The sequence below is a fragment of the Malus sylvestris genome, chromosome 5 (assembly GCF_916048215.2).
Source record: "Malus sylvestris chromosome 5, drMalSylv7.2, whole genome shotgun sequence".
Taxonomy (NCBI): domain Eukaryota; kingdom Viridiplantae; phylum Streptophyta; class Magnoliopsida; order Rosales; family Rosaceae; genus Malus; species Malus sylvestris.
Window position 1 is genome coordinate 15,782,737 of NC_062264.1, and position 24,261 is coordinate 15,806,997.

General features: G+C 37.8%; 1 protein-coding gene and 1 pseudogene across 2 annotated transcripts; both read left to right on the top strand.

The window, feature by feature from the left end:
• Positions 1-53: 53 nt before the first annotated feature.
• On the top strand, positions 54-4,870 carry LOC126623558 (peptidyl-prolyl cis-trans isomerase CYP40). Of its 2 annotated transcripts, none has more exons than XM_050292473.1 (10): positions 54-382; positions 995-1,495; positions 1,691-1,778; positions 1,907-1,959; positions 2,632-2,736; positions 2,990-3,065; positions 3,561-3,598; positions 3,690-3,764; positions 3,844-3,951; positions 4,570-4,870. In XM_050292473.1, the coding sequence occupies exons 1-8, from the start codon at positions 212-214 to the stop codon at positions 3,744-3,746; spliced, it is 1,089 nt and encodes a 362-aa protein (XP_050148430.1). In that variant the 5' UTR covers positions 54-211; the 3' UTR covers positions 3,747-3,764; positions 3,844-3,951; positions 4,570-4,870. The 2 variants fall into 2 exon arrangements, with proteins under 2 accessions (XP_050148430.1, XP_050148429.1); XM_050292472.1 differs by having other exon boundaries at positions 72-382; positions 4,562-4,870.
• An 11,157-nt stretch (positions 4,871-16,027) lies between these two features.
• LOC126622578 (uncharacterized) lies at positions 16,028-20,292 on the top strand (annotated as a pseudogene).
• Positions 20,293-24,261: the final 3,969 nt, after the last annotated feature.

Here is a 24,261-nt window from a genome sequence, read left to right on the forward strand (position 1 = left end):
GCCTATAGCAAGTGGCAAATAAAAATAAGAAAAGAAAAGAAAAAAAACCAATCAAAAGAGAGCGGCATTGAAGCAGTCGGCACGGGCAGAAGGAGAGACGGAAATAAATAGGGATTTACTAAACTCTGTTTCCCACTATATACACTTTGAGTTTGAGAGAGAACTGGGAGAGACAGAAGAAGAAAAGTCTAGAACTCAGAGAGAGAGAGAGATGGGGAGGACAAGATGCTTTCTTGACATTAGCATAGGAGGAGAGCTCGAAGGGAGAATAGTGGTCGAGCTTTTCGACGATGTGGTACCCAAAACCGCTGAGAATTTCAGAGCTCTCTGTACTGGTGAGAAGGGCATTGGCCCCAACACTGGTGTTGCTCTCCATTACAAGGTCCTCTCTTTTTGTTTGCTTTCTGTATTTGTCTTTTGCTATGTGTTTGTTTATCTGGGTTGTTTTTATTTATTGTTTTTGTGATGCAAGATACTGAGATGTTCTTGATTGATATGCAGAAGTTATTGGATTTTGAATTTTTTTATTGGGTTTTGTTTAATAACCTGATTAATCTTAGTTTAAACATATATATCATGCAAAAGCCGCAATCTTTTTGCTTTTGTGATTGGGATTGTGTACAACCAGTTTCAGTATTCTGAAGTTCATTTACCATAGGTCTCATTTACTTTCTTGAAAAGTCTCATTTAGTTACTATTGTTTTGCAATTTTTGGACATTTTAACAAAGAATTGCAACTGTTGATAAAAAAGGGTTAATTGTTTGCTACAATGATGAGTTTTTGCCCTCGTCAGACTGTCTAAACTAAGAGAAAGTTTGTTAACAAGGCCGAACAATCGGGTTACAAAATGATTTCGTATTGTAGCTCAAGCTTGTTTATTTTTGGTACCCAATGTGCTTTTAAAGTTTGTATAGCATTTCTTAAAGCTGCCTTTGGGATAAATGTATTGATGTTATAATCATATATTCATATGCTGTTTCCGTGTCATGTCAGGGAGTTCGTTTTCATCGTGTCATTAAAGGGTTCATGATACAAGGGGGTGATATCTCCGCTGGAGATGGTACTGGTGGAGAATCTATCTACGGAATGAAATTCGAAGATGAAAATCTTGAATTGAAACATGAAAGGAAAGGCATGTTATCCATGGCTAATTCTGGTCTGAACACCAATGGGTCTCAGTTTTTCATCACGACAACTCGCACAGCTCATTTGGATGGGAAACATGTTGTATTTGGGAAGGTAATTAAAGGAATGGGAGTTGTCCGCTCAATTGAGCACATAACCACAGCTGATGGTGATTGCCCCACTATGGATGTTATAGTTGCCGATTGTGGAGAAATCCCTGAGGGAGAAGATGATGGAATATCTAATCTTTTCAAGGATGGTGATGTTTATCCTGATTGGCCTGCTGACCTTGATGAGACTCCTGAAGATCTTTCTTGGTGGATGACTTCTGTAGATTCAATTAAGGGTTTCGGAAACGAATATTACAAGGTAATGAGGCGTCATGTTTAGTTACAGCCTTTCGTTGATCTTCTAATTTGGTATATTGAGTTATATATCAGGAAACTTATTTGTTAAGATATGTTTTTGGAATGTTAAGGAAACATTGTTCTAGAATGCTTTTGCCCAAGCCTCTAACAAAAACAGTAATACTATACTGAAAAAGTTGATATTTACTGTTCACAGAAACAAGACTATAAGACGGCTCTTAAAAAATATCGCAAGTCTTTACGCTATCTGGATATATGCTGGGAGAAAGATGGAATTGATGAAGGTGAACCTGCTTTTCTCAAATTATGTTATGTATTTATTTCCTTAGTCGTATTGGAATACAAGTTTGCTACCAATTCCAAGGCTTCCAGTCCATCTCATGATTTATTTCGTTTCCCTGTGATTCTGCAGAGAAGAGTTCAAGTTTGAGAAAGACCAAGTCACAGATTTTCACAAACAGCTCTGTAAGTTATCTGTATTTTTTTTTTTTAGTACAACGATACATTTTACCCTAAAAGGGGGGGGGGGGAGTTTGGTTAAGCCACACAATGGGCAACCTAATTTGGTATCGAATTCACCATCCACGAGATTCAAACCTAAGACCTCTCACTTACAAGTGAAGAGGAATACCACTAGACCGTAGTATTGAGCGGCAAGTTATCTTTTTGTGTTAGCTTTAAAGTATTGTATTTTAAGCTTATTAGTTAAAATTGCAAGGAGGTAGTAGTATGCTCTCTTGATAATGGCAGAACGACAAATATATCTGAATTTGGATTGTCAAACACAGGGTCTCTTAAAGGTTTAAATATCAATAAAGTGTTGGCTGGACTGCAGTAATATGTAGTACTGTTCTGTGTGATCAAAGCTCAACAAAGTTCCATTGCGTTCAAGTTATCATATTAGTTAACTTTCCAATTTAGTCATTGAACTAATATTTTTTTAGTTAAAGTACTACTGAAAGTCTTCCTAAATGAACTGTTGTCTTTTGTTTGGGGGGTGGGGTGCAGGGGTGATGTTCTCATGCTCTTTTTTTTTTTCCTTCTAAAAGCCTACCTAATACCTTTCTTCTTGCCCGATTTCATTGTATTCCTAGCACCTTTTTTTAACTAATAACCAAGCTTGGTATGTTGTTATAGGCTTGTAAGTTGAAGTTGGGGGATCTGAAAGGGGCACTGTTAGACACTGACTTTGCAATGAGGGATGGAGAAGATAATGTTAAAGCTTTGTTTCGACAAGGTCAGGTTAGTATCTTGGGTTTATGCATGTATGCCAGGGTGGCCCTGATCGATTTAAGCTTCATGACATTGCATTAGTTCACTTCCTGGTGCATTTAATTCTATATTTCCAGTTTCTTATCTGTGTGGTCTGGCCTGTGTTATCATTTACTAGTAAAATATTATTTTTTTACCTTTACTATTGTGGTTGGTAGTTAACTATGAGTTATCAATTGCAATGTTTTCTTGAATCTTAATGACTGTTCCTTGTGCATATCAGGCATACATGGCGCTTAACGATGTTGATGCTGCAGTTGAAAGCTTCAAAAAAGCATTGGATTTGGAGCCAAATGATGGTATGGACAGTCCTTTCTCATAAGCCTGATGATATATCTTGATACCAGTGGCTAAACAAAACATGGGGTGAAGCCCGGAGCTTTAGCCTGTATTTCTGACTGGTTCTGGTGATAGAGTTTCATGAGCCAAGCATTAGTAGATCAAACTACTTGATTTGAGGGAGCGTAGCATTGTAGCTGTCATTCAAAAATGAAAAGGAAAAAAAAAAAAAAGAAAGAGAGTTTTCTTGGGGTGTTCAATAGATAATAACAGTATACGATAAATGTTTGCTTTCTTTTTCTATAATCACGTCATGGAGAGCAATAAAATAAAAAGTGATTGGTAATGGAATTGAACAATGTCGATCCAACCTTTTGTATACTTTCAATATGTAGCATTTAGCAGTATTAAATACAAGTAGCAAGAAGTTTCTTGAAAGGACGAAGCGAGAGAATGTTTTCTTATTAGGCTTACATTTTTGCTAACACTTGCTATGGTTTACTTTTGATGTTCAGCTGGAATTAAAAAGGAGTATGCTGTTGCAAAGAAGAAGGTTTGTATATAAAACCAGACTTGAAAAATTCTGCGACTATAGATGTTACGGTCAACTTACAATCAACTGCGTTTAAACATTTCTTTTGCAGATTGCTGATAGACGTGATAAAGAGAAAAAGGCCTACAGCAAGATGTTCCAAAAGTAGCACTCTGGATGTCAACTGGTACATCACTGTTTGATTTGAATTTTTCACCTTGTGCGCTGATATATAAAGCTCCTGTCTGATGTAGTTCCAAATACAGGCTGCCTATTCCTTGAACTTACAAATGCTTCATACCCAAATCATAGCCAGTGTCAAGGAATGCAGACTTTTATTGTCACAAGTGCTGTTTTTCGGGAGGGAAAACCAGGTACTGTCATAATCTGCCCTTTGTTTTTTTCCTGAAACATTGTGTGACATGTTATGCTGGAATACGACATAAGCGTAGCTAATATTTTTTCGCCAGATATTGTGTTGTTTTACTATAAATTAAGACCATAATTCAAATATGATTTGCGTTGACATTCTAGTAACAAGTCAAAACTATTTGACGAGAAAATGCTTTCGTTTATGTATATACTGGTATTTTAAGTTTCATAAATATTTTGTGAGAATAGGTTAATTCAGTTATGATCATTTATGTTTTGTTGCTTCTATGTTCTGTTTGAATTACACATTTACTGACGTACGGTTTTCCTTTGGCGCAAACTCGTATGCCAAATTTATTATTTAATTTAGTAGCATGTTGCCATTGCAAAAGGTCAAATGTTTAGTTTTGGTTAATACGAGAACTACTGTATTTCATACTACTTCGGTTACAACTATACTTCATACTTAGATTTGGGTCCTGTTAGCTTCTTGTACATACTTAAAAGAACGTAACTGTGACAAATTTAGGAGTTCACTCTGAAAGAACTCTTCGTCTGCTGATTTGGTTTGTTCATTGATTGTGAATGCGTGATTTACTTACGTTTTTCCAGTTTTGCAGGTTCCAAATGATCAAGAAAATGCAACTGTAAAGAAGTAAAGATAAAGATCATCTAATTGAACTTCTTCCTTTTTAGTTTTTTGTTTTCCCCTTTTTGGTTCAAGGAAGGCAGCTGAAATTTGAAACTTGCAAAATCCAATGAGTTGTAATCTGATCAAACTTTAAACCAAACAATTTTGTCATGTTGCATGCTTGAAGCATTTGTTGGTATGGGGCTGGAGATAAAGAACCCTTTACTTGGACCACGTATTTTGCTTGTTTATGTCATATGCAAGACTGCAATAGGAATTTTTTTTCCGCATTCGTGTCGTATTGTCCGCATACTTATTTTTTAATGTGCCACCCGTTGCGAATAGCTAAGCGAATGTGCGAACTCAAGCTGAACTTGAACCTTGTTATCGGTTAGTTTGCTGTCCCGTTAACGAAGAACTTGATTTACAAGTACTCAAATTAATACTACTCAGTACACAATACAATGCTCTACATCTTTAAACTCATCCAATGCAAGAAATACATGAAAAATCTTTAGAATGCGTTGCAAGTTGCAAGAAAATTAAACATTGTTTCTCGAATTTATTTTTAATTGTGTGAGTGTAAAAATGCAGAGGGAGTTGGAATCATAAGCTAGGTTGAACTTCATTGGTGCATGAAAATACTAAAGTGATTATCAACTCCAAACATTAAGCTCCAATCCAAAACAATATTCCGTGTGAATATATCTTCTTAACGATTCATGTACAATCTTGCTAGGTCGATAATAATGTAGTTCAAATTCGTCTTTTTAGAAAATCGACCACAAAATCACTTACTCAAAAATAAAAAGAAATATTATTAGAGCGTAATACTAACTGTCTGCAAGCCATTTTTTTAACTACTAAGACCATCTCCAACCGAAGGAGGGCCAGAGGGCTCGTTTTAGCCCTCTGGTCCTCCAAGAAATTAATATTTTAATAAACAGTACAGGGTCATATTTCTTACCATCTCTAACCGAGGGCCAAAGGGTCATAGGGCTCGTTTTAGCCCTCTGGTCTTCCAAGAAATTAATATTTTAATGAACAGTACATGACCATATTTCTTACTATCTCCAACCAAGGGCCCAAGGGTCATAGGGCTCGTTTTAGCCATGCACAAAAAAACCGTCTCCAACCGAGGGCCAAAGGGGTATAGTATAGAATATGAAGAATTGAAATAAAATGAGGTAAGATTGTATGAAATGGTAAAAAAATATGTGAGAAATGGTGTATGAAAAAATTAGAAATTAAAAAATAAAATAAAATAAAAAAGTGGATGAGCCAGCGGGTTGAAGATAGTCAGCCGGTTGGCCCTTTGATCCTTTTTTGTCCTGTGGGTCCACTAGCTTTTTGGCCTAACGAGAGGTTGGAGATGAATTTTGGGTTATTTTTAACCCTCTAGACCATTCGATTGGAGATGGTCCGAGAGGAGTTGTGCTAAAAATGAAAAAAAATTGTGGACTTTTGTCAAAAACATAAAGACGAAACCTGGCCCATTGATTGGTACATCGTTCTGTGGGTGACAAGTTGGATCTCCGTGGCTCCACAACAGGGGTCGTGTACCCCTCTGTTTTAGGTTAGACACGTGCACCTTTCACACAGACGTTGATCGGTTGATCATCTGTGGAGACGTCTTCTTGTGTTCCTTTTTATGAAGGTCGTCTTCTTGTGCTCTTATATTTCAGTTCAAAATGGGTGATTGTTTGAGTGTTTTTATTGATTTTCAGAAGTTTATATTCTTATCTTTTGAGTTTTAGGTCCCATTTGGCACACTGCATAAAACATTGGATATAACTAATAATACAGAGTTAGTTGTTTCATATCCTTATCAAATAAATAATTACCGCTAATTAATACATTCTATAATCTCAGTACTAAATTAGAGTTTAGAAACACGCTCAGGCTCTTTCCTCTTCGCGCATCTACTCCTTAGCGAATCTTCGCCTTTCTCCATGCCAAAGCTCTTTCTCTTCTCTCTCGCTCCCTCCGTTTCTCTCTCTCTCTCTCTTTCTCTCTCTCTCTTTCTCTCTCTCTCTCTCTCTCTCTCTCTCTCTCTCCAGTCATCAACCATATATTCAACGACATCTCTTTTCGACACTTTCACAGTTTCAGTCCTAGTGCACCAATGACGTGTGGGAAAAAGTAAAATAAAAAAAACTCTAATTTATTCTTCTACGATGTTGCTGACACAAATTAAGGTCCAAATCCAAAGTCACAACTCCAATTCATCAAAAGCTTCATTAACATTAACAATTTCATTGGTTGTTTTGCATCTTCGTATATTGGGGAGCCTACACTCCCGCTCACACCCACACCCTAGGTCCCCACCGACAAAAATAATATTATAATAAACAAATTTCATACGAATTTTGAAGATTTGAAACAATTTCAAAGAAAATATGCAGTAAATTAGGAAATAAGGTATATCTTAGAGAAATCCATAGCATCGATTCCCCCTCGATCAAACGATTGCCTTTTTCTTTCTTTTGATCTCATTGCCAATCTCGATTCAATGGGGGAATAAAGAGTCCTTGGCCTTACTTTAGAATGAGAATGCGGCGGAGCTTACCTTCGATGATCAGCGTGCTTATAGTACTCAGATTGTGCCAGCCATGCAATTCGTACTGTAGGATCTGATTTCTCTACACTCTATAAATATGGGCTCAATGATAAAAAAAAAAAAAAAAAAAAAGGGAGGCATTTGCATTCCTAATCTAGTGGAGGGCCAGACAACTTTGTTTGCCCCAGCTTGGCGCTTTCATACGACGAGAGTCATTGGTTCAAATCCAATAGTAGGTAAAACCGGCCGAAACCCCTGCTTTTGCCAGCATGACAGTAAGCACAGACTGGCAGTAAGGAGTCAACTAAATGACCAAAGCATCGGTTGCTTCTACTTGTGGCCTTCTTCGATCGCCTTGCTTAACGCAAACACTCAGCAAGTATCCCACCCCCATCATTTTTCTTCTTCTCTTCATGTATGTGGGCTGCTTGCCCGTCCCGAATAGACGAACAGTAACAAGCTGAAAGAAAGGTGCGAGAGAGAGTGGATGCTCATTAATCTTTATAATTCTGAACAATGAATCCATGCACAACGAATAAAGAGGAGTAATCTAAAGAAGTTAAATTTGTGATAGGAGCATATTTATATGACTTTGTTAGCTTGTTTTCTTGCATTTAGTGAGTTAGTTTCTGTTTATTATAGTAATTTAAGCTATTTTCGTGTGTTTGTAGGTCCAATTGGCAAAAGTGGCAAGAAAAGGCAATTTGGAGCATTTTAGAGCAGTTTTGGGCTTGGAATGGACAACATATGAATGGAGCATAATGGATGGACATTTTTGAAGTTTAAAGAAGCTAGGAATGTGCTACAAATCTGGAAGAATCAAATCAAGACTTGGAGGCTAAAAAATCAGTTAAAAAGAAGGAACATTATCTTAACCAACCTTACCTTATCTTATCCTACCTTATTTCCAGCTGTAAGGGGGACTCCTTTTCATATTAAACCACCTCTTATCTGATTTCTAGGAGTCCTAAAACAATGCTAACAACTAATCATTTTCTTCCACAAACAATGTCGTGTATCTGCCCTATAAATACACACATTTGCCGCATAATTCAGGGGGAGAGCTTTAGAGAGAAATTCAGAGAAGAGAAAAAAATATAAAGAGTACTGAAGCTTTGAAGGGAGAAAGGAAAGGATACCCTTGGAGCCGTGCCTTGACATTCAAGCTTGGATTGCTGGAACGTTTCTAGGTGTATTCTATCTTTTGTTTTCAATGTTTAATTTTAATTGTCTTTGTTTAATTGCAAACATGAGGAACTAATTTCGTTTTAGCTAGAGGAGAATTCAAAGCCATGAACATATTGCATATGAATTGATTACGTTAAGTTATTATTTCATAAATCGTGAATGCAATTTGCTTAACTGTTTAATTCATAACTTATTCTTGTATGTTGATTAAGGAGGCCTACTTAGTTTGCATGCATGAATTTGATGCTAAAATATAAGGGAGTTTCACCTAATAGTTATGAACTTATATTTATAAATAGTGGAGGTCACTGGTCACGATCGCGTTAAGTAGATTCCTGGCAGGAGTATCATGTTGTTCATAGTTACGAATGCCTTGTCAATGCTTATGATTTTCATAAAACTTAATGATCTTTGATATGTATCTCTATCATGTTGTTCGTGTAAGGAACTTGATAAGAATAATTTGGTTGCGACGTTGAGTCCGATTCAATGAACTTAGGAAAATTTGAGGGTTAATTAGTGTTGTCCATGGTTAATCTGGAGTGTTGTCATTCATGGTCAATAGGAATAATAACTGAAAATCAATTTATATGCATATGTGTCATGTGTGGAGAATGACCCTCTAACTAGCCATTCACCCATTAAAACATCCAATTTCGTCCAAAGTTGTTTAGAGTCTTTAAATCTGTTTGCTTTTACTTTAAATTCGTCAAAAACCACTCCCCCCTTTATATTTTGTGTCTTTTAGTTCGAATCTGTCCAAACTGGCTTCTTTTTAGTATTTTGAGTCAACATAAGTTAGAATTCGTCCATACACATTGTTTTGAGCCTTTTTAGTTCAATTTTCGTCCAAAGTCATCATTAGTGTTAGTTTTGAGTCAATTTGTTTGTTTTGAATAGTTTTGAGTGGTTTGAGTTAGTCTTGAGTCATAAGAGTCTAAAACGATCCCTACTTACACATACTACAACTATCAAAAAAAGGGTTTAAGTTTGTGTGCTATTTTATATCACATCAATTCGAGAAACCCTCTTATGTACAATTATTATACCCTAAATTGTTCCTCGTATATATAATTCAACAAATAGGAACAGTTTGACACGTTTTCTTGTGATTCCAATATTCCAATTGACCCATTTTTTTGTGATTCCCATATTCCAAACCATTCATATTTCAATTCCTCATTCATAGATCATCTTTACAAAAAATTAGACAAATTCAAAACTATTAAGACATTATTTTGTATTGAGGAAAATGGAAGAATACAGTTCTATAAAGAAACAATAAAATGACTACCACTGAATCCAACTATCATATGACACCATATTTTCACACAGGATTAGATCATGAGATTAGTTCATAGTTAATGGTTGAGATGTATCTTATATGAAAACTAATTTTATTACATAGATTCATTGTTGTGTCGTGACCTTCCTCTTTTGGGATGTGAATCCTATGAACCGAGTAATCTGTCATATTTCAAGCCAAGACAGATTGATTGGCTATCCACCGGTGTCTTGGACCGTTCAACAGGGACGTCCAAACCATCCAACAGGGGTGGCACACCCTTCGGGGATGTTAACTTGACGTCCCTTAAGTACGTCTAACCTTGCAGGCATGTTTATAGCTAGTATATGATCTCGTCACTTTAGCTAGATCAGAGGAATGTGTATGGAGCAACATTCTGAAAGTTAGAATTCATCACACTTATGCAGTACGGGGATTGAGATGAGACATAATGGGCAACATCCATGCAAATTCGAGTCATTCTACAGGAACATTGACGTTCTTATCTCCCTCTAACAGCGGAAAGACTATCTCATTGAAGTGGCAACCCATAAATGAGCGATAAAGATATAACATGCAAGGGCTCTAAGAGAGCTAGTGTGAAGGAGAATCGTAATCAACAAAGATTCACATCCTTCTTTGAGGACCCATATTGGTATGTTGCGGTGGCGCAACTTGGCACATGGAATGCACACCCAAAACGTGTAAATACGAAGCGTCAGGTTTGTACCTAGTAACCAACTGTAACGTCGAATAGGTTGGGTGGCAATAGGCCCCAAAGCGAACCAACATAGTTGCGTACAAGATTGCATAGCCCTAGGCAGAAAACCGAAAACTTGGTAGTTCACTAAGCTCCGTGTAATCATTTAAATTGCGCTTTATGTTCACTATGCGAGGCTATTTGGGTTGAACATGGGAATTCGATGTTTAATTATAAACCCAAAAGACATGCAATACATATTGAAAATCGTTGATGTAAACTCTCCGGCATTATCCAGTCTTCCAGACTTTATGGGATAATTAGGGTGGTGAACCCTTAAAATCGACCATGAGGTTTAGCAGCAATGTGTGTGGACAAACATATGACCAGTTTGTCGATTCATCAACCAAAACCATAAGTAATTATATGGTCTGCATTTTGGTTGGATTAGTCCACATATATTCCCTTGAATCCAGTATGAAAAGAGGGCTGTTTTGTATCTTTGCAAGGGATGATTTAGAAAATCAATTTCCCCAACGAGCAGGCTTGGCAAAGTATGCTTGTAGGCATAAAATCCTTACTTTGGGTAAGGAGATGCGTTCTAGCATCATTGTTCGACCTAAATGTCCCAAAAAGGTCGTGCCCAAGAAAGTAAACTGCTTAATCACCCAGTTCCAGGCCAGCCACATGTGGCGTGTTCCCAGTTGGGAGACAGCCCATTGGCCCCAAATCAAAGCTTCAAGCTCATTTTTAGAGGTGGTGCAAAGATATTCCACTCTATTTTCCATCAGTGGTTTCATTCATGATCATTGTCATCTCAAATATCCTTTAAAACTCAATGACGTTCTTTCGGAACGAAGATAATATAAGGTCTCTTAAATGGTAATTTAGTACCATTCATAAACCAAGGAGCATGCCAATGCTCTTAATCAGGTTGGATGGACCTGAAGTCATTGCTAGAGATGTGATTTAGGTATAAAGCTAGTGTGCATAGTATTGCATGCATCCAGACAACTAACTTTCCCACATTCATACCTAATCACGTGTTTAATGGAATTCGGTCACATGTATACGAGAAACATGACTCAATTAACTCATATTTGAGGACAATATCAATAAAATTATCCATAACTAAAACAAACACCAAACTTGAATCCAAGAACATGGAAAAATGTTCACAAAGTAAACCAAAGTTACTAAGGGGATTCGGCTAACAAGGCCATTCATGTCAAAATTCTGCTATTCCAATGGTGTTCGCTGAAGCAAAATCAATCTCACATATTGACTACGAGAATGGTACTCCTCAACAACATTGGTAAGGGCACGAACAGGTGCATAACCAATGATCTATTCCATCAAGACAAAAGTAGATTCTGCAAGGTTGAGGTTTGGGAATATTATCCTTAATTCTTGAAGTTTTAGGTCTTAGGTACCAAGGATCACGCTTCGAGTATGATGCCACACCTTAGCAGGCCTTGATTCTACCATATGTTGTAAAAACAAACTCGAAATTGGATCATGAGAGAGACATACCCAAACTTGGGTTCGGTAAGTTCCAATTGAAGCTGGAAAGATCTGTTCGGTAGGCCTCTGCCGAAGCAGAGCAATACCATTCAGTGTATCCCTGTCGAATTAGGGCACCACCATTCGATAGGTTTTGACTGAACTAGGTTAAGCCATTTGTAGACTCAAGCCGAACTGAGTCTATATCGTTCGTTAGACTCCAACCGAACTGAGTCTATACTGTTCGGTAGACTCCAACCTAAGCTGGGTTTATACCTTTCTTACACGTTTATGGTAGTAATCAGATCCAAGAATTTGGAAAACTTCCACTTTCTATACTACTGCGTCAAGAGCGAGTTAGAACCATGGAAGGACGAAAAAAGTATTCTCCAATCAAAATTCGATCAAATTTATAAACTTTAGAATCATACTCATTCATGGACGTAATCATGGTGTGCTTCAGGTAATGTCTTTCATGATTAGATAGTCCGTTGAAGCGAGCCAAAGAGCCATGGAATCCTCGTTCGGGAGGTACATTCGTGGGTAATGCTTTGAGCATAAATGTTCGAATGAAGATCATGGCGAAGGCTTATTCAGCTTTTTCCTGCCATTGTTGGCTTCAATTGTTTCTCAACTTCTTGATAGTCAAGTGAAGATTCACGTCTTGTACCCACATAAATGGTTTTGGTCAAGAAACGTCCAAATCAGTGAAATCGAACTTGTTATGGTTAGATAATCCACTGAATGGAGGGAATAAGATTGTGAATAATGTTATAGGAAATAAATTATCCATAAGCATCAAAGTAAGAACATTCGAGTTCTAAGACATGGTTTTCATGAAAAACATGAGGTTTTCATAGGTGTATTGTTTTATGAAAATTTCGAGTTTCAAAGGCATTAAATTCGAAACTAAAGGTTCGAGTTTAGTTATGAACTGTCGGTTCATAAAAAGAGGTACCGGTAAGAACACATAATACAGTATACAACTCAGTGTAGTGGATTTAGGTTGCTTTAGGAACTTAAGTGTAAGTTCATTGGGACTACGAGAGGTAGTCAACGATTCAAAGAAAAGAAATAAAATATTGAATCATTAATGTCCAAAAGTGGGTTTCAGGCCAATAATTTTGGATGTCTTGTCAGATTAATGGACTGCTAGTCACTTTTAATTAATTCAATAGATCGAGACCATTCAGGGTCAATCGTAAAAGCAAAGAAAAATATATAAAGATTTAGGCCTATGCACAGAAATCATGTTGGTTGCAGGCCAATTAAGAAGCAGGCCAAAAGAAAAAGGGTATAAATCTGTTATGGGCAACCCCTTCGGTTGCGGGCCAAATCAATTAAAGAAGCCCAATTGGGCTTGGTCCATGAAAAAGAAATAGCCCATGTTGCTGGTGGGCTGAGGCGGGCCAAATGAAAAAAGAAAATATAAATAGATAAGCCTAGTTGGGCTTAGGGCCGAATGACAACAGGCGATGTTCTTAGGCGGGAAAATGAGCCGGTGATGGTGGCTCCACGATAGAGGGTTAAGTCAATGAGTCCAAACCGTTATCTCCTTCTCGAATTCAACCGAGAAAGGTGGAGGCAATATTTCCTGCAGGCCTGGGTGTGCACACCAGTAAAGATGGGTGCTGGGATCCATCGAGCATCAATGGGATGCGACGACCAAAACAATGGTCGAATTCAAGGTTGCCACCAGAAAATATGCTGAAGCTCGGCTCTACAGGTCACAAAGCACCAAAAACGGCGTCGTTCGAACTTGAGTGGTTCTATGCATCTGGGTTTTGGACAGAGTTGGCTTGGCTCAGCTCTGCGGCTTGGCGCAAGCGCGGCTTCAGCGCAAATTTTTTTTCTTCTTCAATTTCTAGGTTTTCAAAACCAAATAAATAAAATAATCATGATTCAATTTTATTTTGATTATTTGACTCATAAATTCCACATAGCGATTTTATAATTGCATAATGCATGAATGTGTGTGTGTGTATATATATATTAACAAATATATGAACATGCAATTTATATCGGAAGGAAAATATAAATATAGGGGGTTCATGTCACATCCCGGCCCGAGGTCCACCACATCCCGAGCTCACTCCACCACCGTAACACGATATTGTTTGCTTTGGGCCCCAACCACGCCCTCATGGTTTTGTTTCTGGGAACTCACGAGCAGCTTCCCAGTGGGTCACCCATCATGGGAGTGCTCTCGTGCGCTACTCGCATAACTTCGGAGTTCCAATGGAACCCAAAGCCAGTGAGCTCCCAAAAGGCCTCGTGCTAGGTAGAAATGGAAATATACATATAAGGATCACTCCCCTGGGCTCCCAAAAGGCCTCGTGCTAGGTAGAGATGGGAATATACATATAAGGATCACTCCCTTGGGCGATGTGGGATCTCACAGTTCATGCATCATGGGGAATGTTTTCATGCTTCATGGTCATTTCAAATATCTTAATTTATTTTAAAAGAACCTGATTGCAGAAAACAATTGAGCCTTTGAACTTGTAAAAGATCCTTCTCGGAAAGCCGGAATTGCATCTCCAATGCGTTGTATCACGTTCAACACAGAAAAATTAAATTGAATCAATAGCATGTAGATCAATTCAATAAAATAATTAAATAATCATAAAAAGAATGATTGAAACGTAATACTCCCCTGATTGAAGATCAAACTCTCTTTAGGGTAGCATCAAGAGCGTGGTAATAACATGTTATAGGCATAATTTACTAAACGATTATGGATGCCATAGAGAGAGAGGGTGCGGCACATAGAGAGAGAAGAGAGAGATGTGTAATTGTGAGGTGTGTTCTATTCCACCTCATTGTGCCTTTATTTATAGTAGTAAGGAAGGTTAATTCCTTACCCTTTTAGGATAAAAACTCTAATAGGATATTAACTACTAAAAGGAATATTCAAAGATATTCCTAGATACACTAAGATTTACACAATCATATTCCTAATCTAATAGGACTGCAACAATACTTTATTTTTATGAACATTTTAACATAAAAATATTTAGATTCCTAGAAAAGTTGAAAATTCACTAAACTGACCCATCAAACATGTATTTATAGAGTTTTTTTTGGTGAATTTAAAACTGTTCAATTTTTATTTTTATTTTTGTTAAAGCTTATTTTAGACCCAGCCCTATTGGAGAAGAATTGAGTTAGATTAAAACCTAAATTTTGGCAAGCTAGCTTTTTAACCCTGGCCTATATTCTGATTTAAATTTGCTCAAATTTTAGATTTTAACTCAAAAGTTATGACCTTCTCCTTCTCTTTTTCCCACATCATTTTTTTTTTGGTCACTTTTTCCTCTCCCAATCTCTCTAACATTCTCATTGCTTTTGTAATTTTGTTGGACTTTAAAGTACTTTTGATGATATATATCTCTGTGTGTGTGTGTGCGCGCGCGTGTTTGTGTAAATGCTTTGTCAATACTTATGATTTTCACAAAACTTAATGATCTTTGAGATGTATCTCTATCATGCTTTTCATAGTTGGGGAACTTGAGAAGAATAATTTGATTGCATCGCTGAGTCCAATTCAATGAACCTAGGAGAATCTGAGAGTTAATTTGTGCAGTTCACAGTTAATTTGGGGCATTGTCATTCATGGTTTATAGATATAATAACTGGAAATCGATTTGTATGCATATGTTTCATGTGTGGAAAACAATCCTCTAACTAACCTTTCACTTATATCTCGTACAAAACCTAATTCGTTTGCTGCAATTTACTTTATTTTTGTTAAAATTCGTCCAAAAATCCCCTCAGTTCTTATTTTGTGTTAGTCTAGCTTAGTTTTCAGTTTTTAAGTTTAATTTGTGTTGATTAGCATCCCTCCTAATCCCCAGCCTAGAACGATCCCTACTTGCTCATACTACAATCATCTAAATTATAGGGTTTAATTTATGTGTTTGTTTATACCACACCAAATTTTGGCGCCATTGCCGGGGATTAGCAAAATTGCTAATCTTCTCTTTTGTTTCTATTCGTGTTTTTCTTGTGTTTCTGATTTAGTTTAGTTTTGTTTTCCTTGTTTTAGGTACTAGTTTATGACTCGCAGTTCTCAACCTGTTCGTGAGCATATATTGGAGTTTGATGATGATTTTGAACGAACTTTGAGAAGGAAAAGGAAGCAACCAGAATTTAATCCACCTAGTTCTAGCTCTAAATCTGAATTTGAGGAAGAGGAAGAAGAATAAGACATGGCTATTGACAATCGAACAATCAAGGAGCTTTCAACCTCAGGATTGGATAATGCCATTCTCCTTTGCATTCAATACCCTGCGGCAGTTCAAGGCAAAACTGATGAGTTTGAACTAAAATCTAGTTTGTTGCATCATATTCCCAAATACTATGGGCTGTCCATGGAAGATTCGAACAAGCATCTTAAGGAATTTGAAATGGTGTGCTCGAGCATGACACCAATTAATGTGGATGGAAATATTTTGAAGATGAAATCCTTCCATTTTCTCTTTTGGAAAAGGCTAAAGATTGGCTCTTTGATTCAGCACCTCGAACCGTCACTTCTTGGGAAAGCATGAAGAAAGCATTCTTAGAGAAATTCTTCCCAACTTCAAGAGTCGTTCTTTTGAGGAAGAAAATTAGTGGAATTCAACAAGGCCCAGGAGAATCCTTTCTAGCTTATTATGCGTGTTTCAAGACTTTAGTTGCATCTTGTCCACAACATCAAATGAAGAAATAGCTTTTAATTCAATATTTCTATGAAGGACTACTTCCACTTGAGAGACAAATACTTGATGCTTCAGCAGGAGGTGCTTTGGTTGACAAAACATTAGTTGCTGCAAAGATCTTAATAGCAAATCGAGCCTTGAATGCACAATAATACGAAGGAGTGAGATGAAGAGAACATACACGGCAAAGTCAAGTTAATGAGGTGAGTGCTATTTCAAAACTTCAATCTCAAATGGCTAATCTTTCTACTCTTATATCACAGGTTGTTGAAGGATCCAAAGTGCAAACTGCAGCTGCATGTGGCTTGTGTTCTATGCAAGGACACCTTGCTGATCAATGTCCTCAATTAATCGAGAATGGGGGATGGTAAAGTGCCAATGCCATAGGTTATCAAGGCCAAAATCAACCAAGGAATGACCCATTTTCCAACACCTACAATCCGGGTTGGAAAGATCATCCAAATATGAAGTGGAGGGAGCCTCAATAAACTCGACAACAAGGCGGATATAAATAGCCACCTCCTGGGCTTTATCAAAGGCCATTTGCACCACCATAACCACCCCCACAACCTTCCTAACCAAATTCAGGTTTGTCAATGGATAATGATAAAATTCTTTAAGCACTAACTGCTTTAACTCAGGGTTTACAAAATCAAGCTAAAGAGATGGGCGAAATGAAGAATCAAATGGGGCAGATGGCAGAATTCATGGGACAAGGCAAGCTTCCTAGTTCAACCATTGCAAATCTAAATGGAGGCTTTGAAACTGCTAAGGCTATTACCTTGAGAAGTGGCAAAGAGATTGGAACCAATCCAAAAACATCCAAACAAAGCCAAAATAAGGACGAACAGCTGCTACTTGAAGAAGAAGAGGTGGACAAGGCCACGACTAGGGAAGAACAATCCCTGCCGTAACTTTCTAAGACTCTTATGCCACCGAATTTAGGTAAGGTGGGTTCAAATTCAAGTCCTTCTAACCCTATTCCACCAAATATGCCTTTCCCTCGCAGGTTTATGCAATCGAAGAAAGAAGAGAATGAAAAAGACATCTTAGAAACCTTCAGGAAGGTACAAGTCAATATCCCACTTCTTGATGCAATAAAGCACGTTCCAAAATATGCTAAATTTTTTAAAGAGTTTTGTACAACAAGGAGACAGATCTCGAAAAAGGAAGTGGTACAGGTAAGTGAAAATGTCTATGCAGTTTTGCAAAGAAAGCTGCCACCTAAATGCAAAGATCCAGGTAGTGCCACAATCCCTTATGTTATTGGTAATACCAAGTTTGAACATGCTATGTTAGATTTAGGTGCTTCCATTAATGTCATGCCGTACTCTATCTATGCATCTATGAACCTAGGAGAGCTTAAAAATGATGGTGTTATTATTCAATTAGCTGATCGTTCTAATGCATATCCGAATGGAGTTTTGGAAGATGTTTTGGTGCAAGTTAACCACTTGATCTTTCCAGCATATTTTTATGTACTTGAGATGGAAGATTCGGCCCATTCTACACCATTGCCAATTTTACTTGGAAGACCTTTCATGAAAACAGCCTGAACCAAGATAGATGTGTTCAAGCGGACATTAACAATGGAATTTAATGGCGATGTCATTGACTTTAATATTTCTGAAGCTATAAGGTATCATATTGATGATCATTCTTTGTTTTTCTATTGATGTATTTGATTCTTTGGCGTAGGAATATCTCAAAGTCTTAAATAAGGATGCCCTTGAAACAACCATTGCTGAAGGAATTGGACTCAAAACCAATGTGACCGAGCCTCATCATGCAGAAAATGTTGAAATGGTGGCTGCCCTTAAGTCTTTGCCACAACATATTGGTAAGCCGCCAATCCCAATTCCAATTCCCATTTCTACTAATAAGTTGATACCTTCAGTGATTCAGGCACCCTTTCTTGAGCTTAAACCGTTACCGAATCATTTTAAGTATGTTTTCTTGGGAGACAAAGAGACTTTGCCAGTCATAGTCTCTTCAACACTCACGACATTAGAGGAGGAGAAACTGGTTCGAGTGTTGAAAGAGTACAAAACAGCCATTGGATGGACTTTGGCCAACATTAGGGGAATTAGTCCTACAACCTGCATGCATCGTATACTTCTAGAGGAGGGGGTTAAACCAACTCGAGAGGCCCAACGCCAACTCAACCCTTCAATGATGGAAGTTATGAAAAAGGAGATCATCAAGCGACTTGATTGTGGAGTCATTTATCCAATTTCGGATAGTCATTGGGTTTCACCGGTTCAACTAGTAACAAAGAAATTTGGAGTCACTGTGGTAAAGAATGCAAAGAATGAACTTGTGCCCACTTGTATCCAAATAGGTTGGAGAGTTTGTATTAACTATAGGAAGCTCAACTCCACCACAAGGAAAAACCACTTTCCTCTACCATTCATTGATCAAATGCTTGAATGGTTAGCTGGTCATTCTTTTTCTTACTTTCTTGATGGTTATTTGGGATATAATCAGATTGTTATAGCTCCAGATGATTAAGAAAATACTACTTTTACTTGTCCATTTGGTACTTTTGCTTGTCGTTGAATGCCATTTGGTTTATGTAATGCACCAGCCACTTTTCAAAGATGCATGGTAAGTATTTTTTCCAATTTTGTTGAGAAGATTATTGAAGTTTTCATGGTTGATTTTAGTGTCTTTGCTGACTCTTTTGATGATTGTCTAGCTAATATAACTTTGACATTGAAATGCTGCATCGAAACTAATCTTGTTTTAAATTGGGAAAAATGTCACTTCATGGTAAAACAAGGCATAGTTTTAGGTCATATAGTTTCAGAAAAGAGAATTGAAGTGGATAAATCTAAAATAGATCTTGTACGCTGCTTACCCTCTCCCACTTCGGTGAGAGAGGTTCGTTCTTTCCTTGGACATGCAGGATTTTATAGACGTTTTATCAAAGATTTCTCAAAGATTTCAACACCCTTGTGCCGACCTCCACAAAAGGATGTGTTGTTTGTGTTTGCTGAAGAATGTGAGAAGGCATTCAATCACCTCAAAAAGATGCTAACTTCGGCACCTATCATTGTTCCACCAGATTGGAGTCTTCCTTTTGAGCTTATGTGTGAAGCTTCAGATTATGCCTTAAGGATTGTTTTGGGACAAAGAAAGGGCAAACAGATGCATGTCATCTACTACATTTGTCGGACCTTGAATGATGCTCAATTGAATTACTCCACCACTGAAAAAGAACTCCTTGTTATTGTGTTTGCTTTAGATAAGTTTCGTTCTTATTTACTTGGAACTAAAGTTATAATTTACTCTGACCACGCAGCTTTGAAGTACTTACTTACGAAGAAAGAAGCCAAGCCAAGGCTTATTCGCTGGATGCTTCTTCTCCAAGAGTTTGACTTAGAAATCCGAGACAAAAAGGAAGTGAGAATGTAGTAGCTAACCATTTGAGTCATTTGGTACATGAAGAAGACCCTCTACCTATTCCAGAGGCATTCCCAGATGAACATCTAATGACCATTAAGGTAAGTGAGCCATGGTATGCTGATATTGTGAATTATGTTGTGTCTAAACAAGTTCCAAATACTATATATAGGCACCAATGTGATAAACTAAAAAAAGAGGCACGTTTTTATGTGTGGGATGACCCTTATGAGCTTGAGGAAATTCGGAATGAGGCTTATGAGAACGCTCATATTTACAGGGAGAAAACAAAGTCTGTTCATGATAAGATGATCCGTAGTAAGAAATTTTCTGTAGCACAGAAAATGTTACATTTCAACTCCCGCCTTTGATTGTTTCCAGGCAAGTTGCATTTTAAATGGATTGGTCCTTTTGTTGTTACTAATGTCTTTCCCTATGGTGCAGTCGAAATTCAAAGTTTAAAGACAAGACACGAATTCAAAGTAAATGGGCACTGTTTGAAGCCTTACTATGAGTGTTTGAGGAGCATGTCGTGGAGGATGTACCTCTCCATGCCGTTGGTCCTAGTAAAGCTTAAATGGAGTCTAGCTAGAAGACGTTAAAGCAAACGCTTCTTGGGAGGCAACCATGTATTTGAATAGAGAGACAATGGAATTTCTAGCTCCTGCAACCAAATTTGCTTTCTCTTAGCCTTCTTTTTATTGTTTTTACTTCGCCATGATTGTCTTGTTTGCTAGTTATCTTTTGTTGCTTTCTTGATTAAGTTTAGTTTTGAAACATTGAGGACAATGTTTGGTTTAAGTGTTGGGGGGGGTAAACAAATTGTTTTTTCATGACTTATTTTCGAATTTCATCACCTATCACTACTAACGTTGTTATTCACGGTTTTAAAGTGTTTTCTTGTGTGTCATATAAAAAATTTTGAAAAAAAGAAAAACAAAATTCGAATTTTTTTTTGAGAAAATACCAAAAAATAGTTGTTTTTGTTGCTTGTTTGTGTCTTAGGGTACCTTTTAACACAATGATGAGGATTTGGTTTTTAATTGCATAGCTGTTAAAGAAAGTTACAACCATGGGTGGAAGTTTGATATGCTCTTTGGTTAATACTTAGTTGTAGTTGTCATTTACGAATTCACATGTAATCACAAAGAAAAAAAATCAGTTTTTGTAACATGCTTGAAGGAAGAAACTGTTGGAAATATGCCCTGAAAGTCAATCTTTGGAAGAAACCTTTCAGGACAATAAATGGATGTATAGATGAATCTTATACATCAAATGGCAAAGATACTATTTAGGACTATCTCTATAAACAATATATGTCCTAAATAGTGAATCCATGGACAATGGATCGATTGAAGAAGTAATCTAATGAAGTTAGACTACAGAGACCTTCTTCACATAACCATTATGTCCAAAAGGTTCATGGTCATAGGATTGTCGGAGGGATACTGACAATGCATAGACCGGTACATACTATGTCTGCTTCACTTAGAAGGATGGAAAGTCTCATCCCATTTGTGTAGTGACACTAAGACAAGTATGTAGGTGCTCATTAAGGGAATGAGTTCACTGAACACAATCGAACAAGAGTACTTGCATGAAGGTCTACTCACATGTCAAGCAAGTAACTCTAATGGTTGGAATAATGTAAGTAGTCATTTGATCTGAGGCATCATCGTTGTCTTGTGGTTGAGTACTTGATCTTTGATTATGTCAAAGTCACTCCATCCGCGAGTGTCCACGGCATAGTCGGAGTTAAGCCACTTAGTCATGAAGGCAAGTGAATGCGCAACAAGGAATCTCTAATCCTCGTTAAGAGAGGATGAATACTCTAAGATATGATTCTGGAATCTTCGGCCGAAGTATCGAGCGTAATAAAGGAAAGCGTTCCTATACGACTCAATTGAATCATATAAGAAGGAATAATCACATTAGGGGTTTGACATAATATATTCATACCCTAGTGGTGTGATTGAGAGTATTGTTTTAGAGAAGGATTGAATTACATTGTAATTCCAACTGAATAGGTTCTCCGAACAACTTCTACATTAGCTTGGGTAGCCATGATATATGGGAGATTGTTGTTTGGGCTTTGGGCTTTTATTTATTTCAAGTCATCCAATGCTTGAATAAAAGCCCAATGGGTTTAGGCCCAATGGACCCAATTAAACTCGAACGTTTCTTTAAGCCCAAAACGATCTTATATCGCTTTTATGATTTCTTTAGACTTTCTAATTAATCACAACACTTAATTAATCCAATTAATTATTTCCATCATCCATTAATTACTTAACTCCGCCGTGTAAGTTTATCTTACATTGCCGGTCCCAAGCCCGGATAAAGGAGGAGGGGGAGGGCGTCAGGTAGTCGACAGCCGGCACTCCATGATCACGTCGAATCCTTATGAAAATGAATCCAGAACGAAATCGCGCTAAAGCTAGGGCGTCACCCGTAAGTGGCGCGCTGTGTGGCCTGAGCACAGTGATAAGTGAGAAAGGGTCGCTGTATCTCCATCGGCACCCGGATACAGTGTTAAATGAGCAAGGGGGCTATAGAAACTTCTTTTCGAACGACTCCACTCAAAGTTGTTTGGGAGCATATGTTCCTATCAACTTTACACGGGACACACAAAAGAAGTACTTTGATCCTATTAGACGGGGAAGGGTGAAGAAGCTAGGACAGAAGGGTAGAGTTCAAGAGAGCAAAATGCGTTTAGGAACGTGGAATATAGGAACCTTGACGGGAAAATCTATGGAAGTAGTAGAAGTTATGGTGAGGAGAAGGATAAATATTATGTGCCTACAAGAAACTAAGTGGGTTGGTCGTAAGGCAAAGGATCTAGAAAACTCAGGGTTTAAACTATGGTATTCGGGCACAAATAGAACGAGAAACGGTGTTGGCATCATCGTGGACAAGACCTTGACACAAGATGTTGTAGATGTCAAGAGGGTAGGAGATAGAATCATGGCAATCAAGATTGTAATAGGACAAGAACTTATCAATGTGATTAGTGCGTACGCACCTCAAGTAGGGTTGGATACGAGTTCGAAGGAGAAATTTTGGGAAGACCTTGGAGACTTGGTGCAAGGAATTGCTCAGACGGAGAAGTTATTTATAGGAGGAGATTTAAATGGACACGTGGGCAGGGAGACAGGCAACTATGGAGGTTTTCATGGTGGCCATGGTTTTGGGGAGAGAAACGAGGATGGGGATGCTATCTTGGATTTTGCAATGGCATATGATCTCTTCTTAGCCAACACCTTCTTTAAGAAGAGAGAAGAACATGTGATCACCTACAAGAGTGGGTCGTCAAAAACACAAATAGATTTTCTTCTAATGAGGAAAGGGGATCGTATAACTTGTAAGGATTGCAAAGTTATACCAGGAGAGAGCGTGACTAATCAACATCGCTTGTTGGTGATGGATGTACATATCAAAAGAGTGAGAAAAAAGAACAAGACTTGGAAGTGCCCAAGGACTAGATGGTCGAATCTAAAAGAAGAAAAACAAGCCATTTTCAAAGAGAAAGTAATCACCCAGTGTGTGTGGGATAGAGAGGGGGAAGCTAACCAAATGTGGGATTCCATGGCTAGTTGTATCCGAAAAGTAGCAAAAGAGGTATTAGGAGAGTCCAAGGGCTTTGCCCCACACCAAAAGGAATCTTGGTGGTGGAATGAGGAGGTACAAGCAAAGGTGAAGGCTAAGAAGGAATGTTGTAAAGCCTTATACAAGGATAGGACCGATGAAAATGGTGAAAGGTATAGAAAAGCGAAGCAAGAGGCGAAGAAAGCTGTGAGAGAAGTTAAGTTAGCGGCTTATGACGATATGTATAAGCGACTAGATACCAAAGAAGGAGAGTTGGATATCTATAAACTAGCTAGAGCAAGGGAAAAGAAGACAAAGGACCTAAACCAAGTGAGGTGCATCAAGGATGAGGATGGAAAGGTTCTTGCTACAGAGAACTCGGTTAAAGACAGATGGAAAGGTTATTTTCATAATCTTTTCAATGAAGGACATGAAAGGAGTGCTTCTTTAGGGGAGTTGAGTAACTCAGAAGAGTGTAGAAACTACTCTTTTTATCGTAGAATCCGGAAGGAAGAAGTAGGTGTAGCTTTGAAGAAGATGAAGCATAGAAAAGCAGTAGGCCCAGACGATATACCAATCGAAGTGTGGAAAGTTTTGGGAGAGACATGTATAACATGGCTCACTGACCTTTTCAATAGGATTTTGAAAACGAAGAAGATGCCGAATGAGTGGCGAATGAGCACTTTGGTGCCTATCTACAAGAATAAGGGCGATGTACAAAATTGCATGAACTATAGGGGAATTAAGCTCATGAG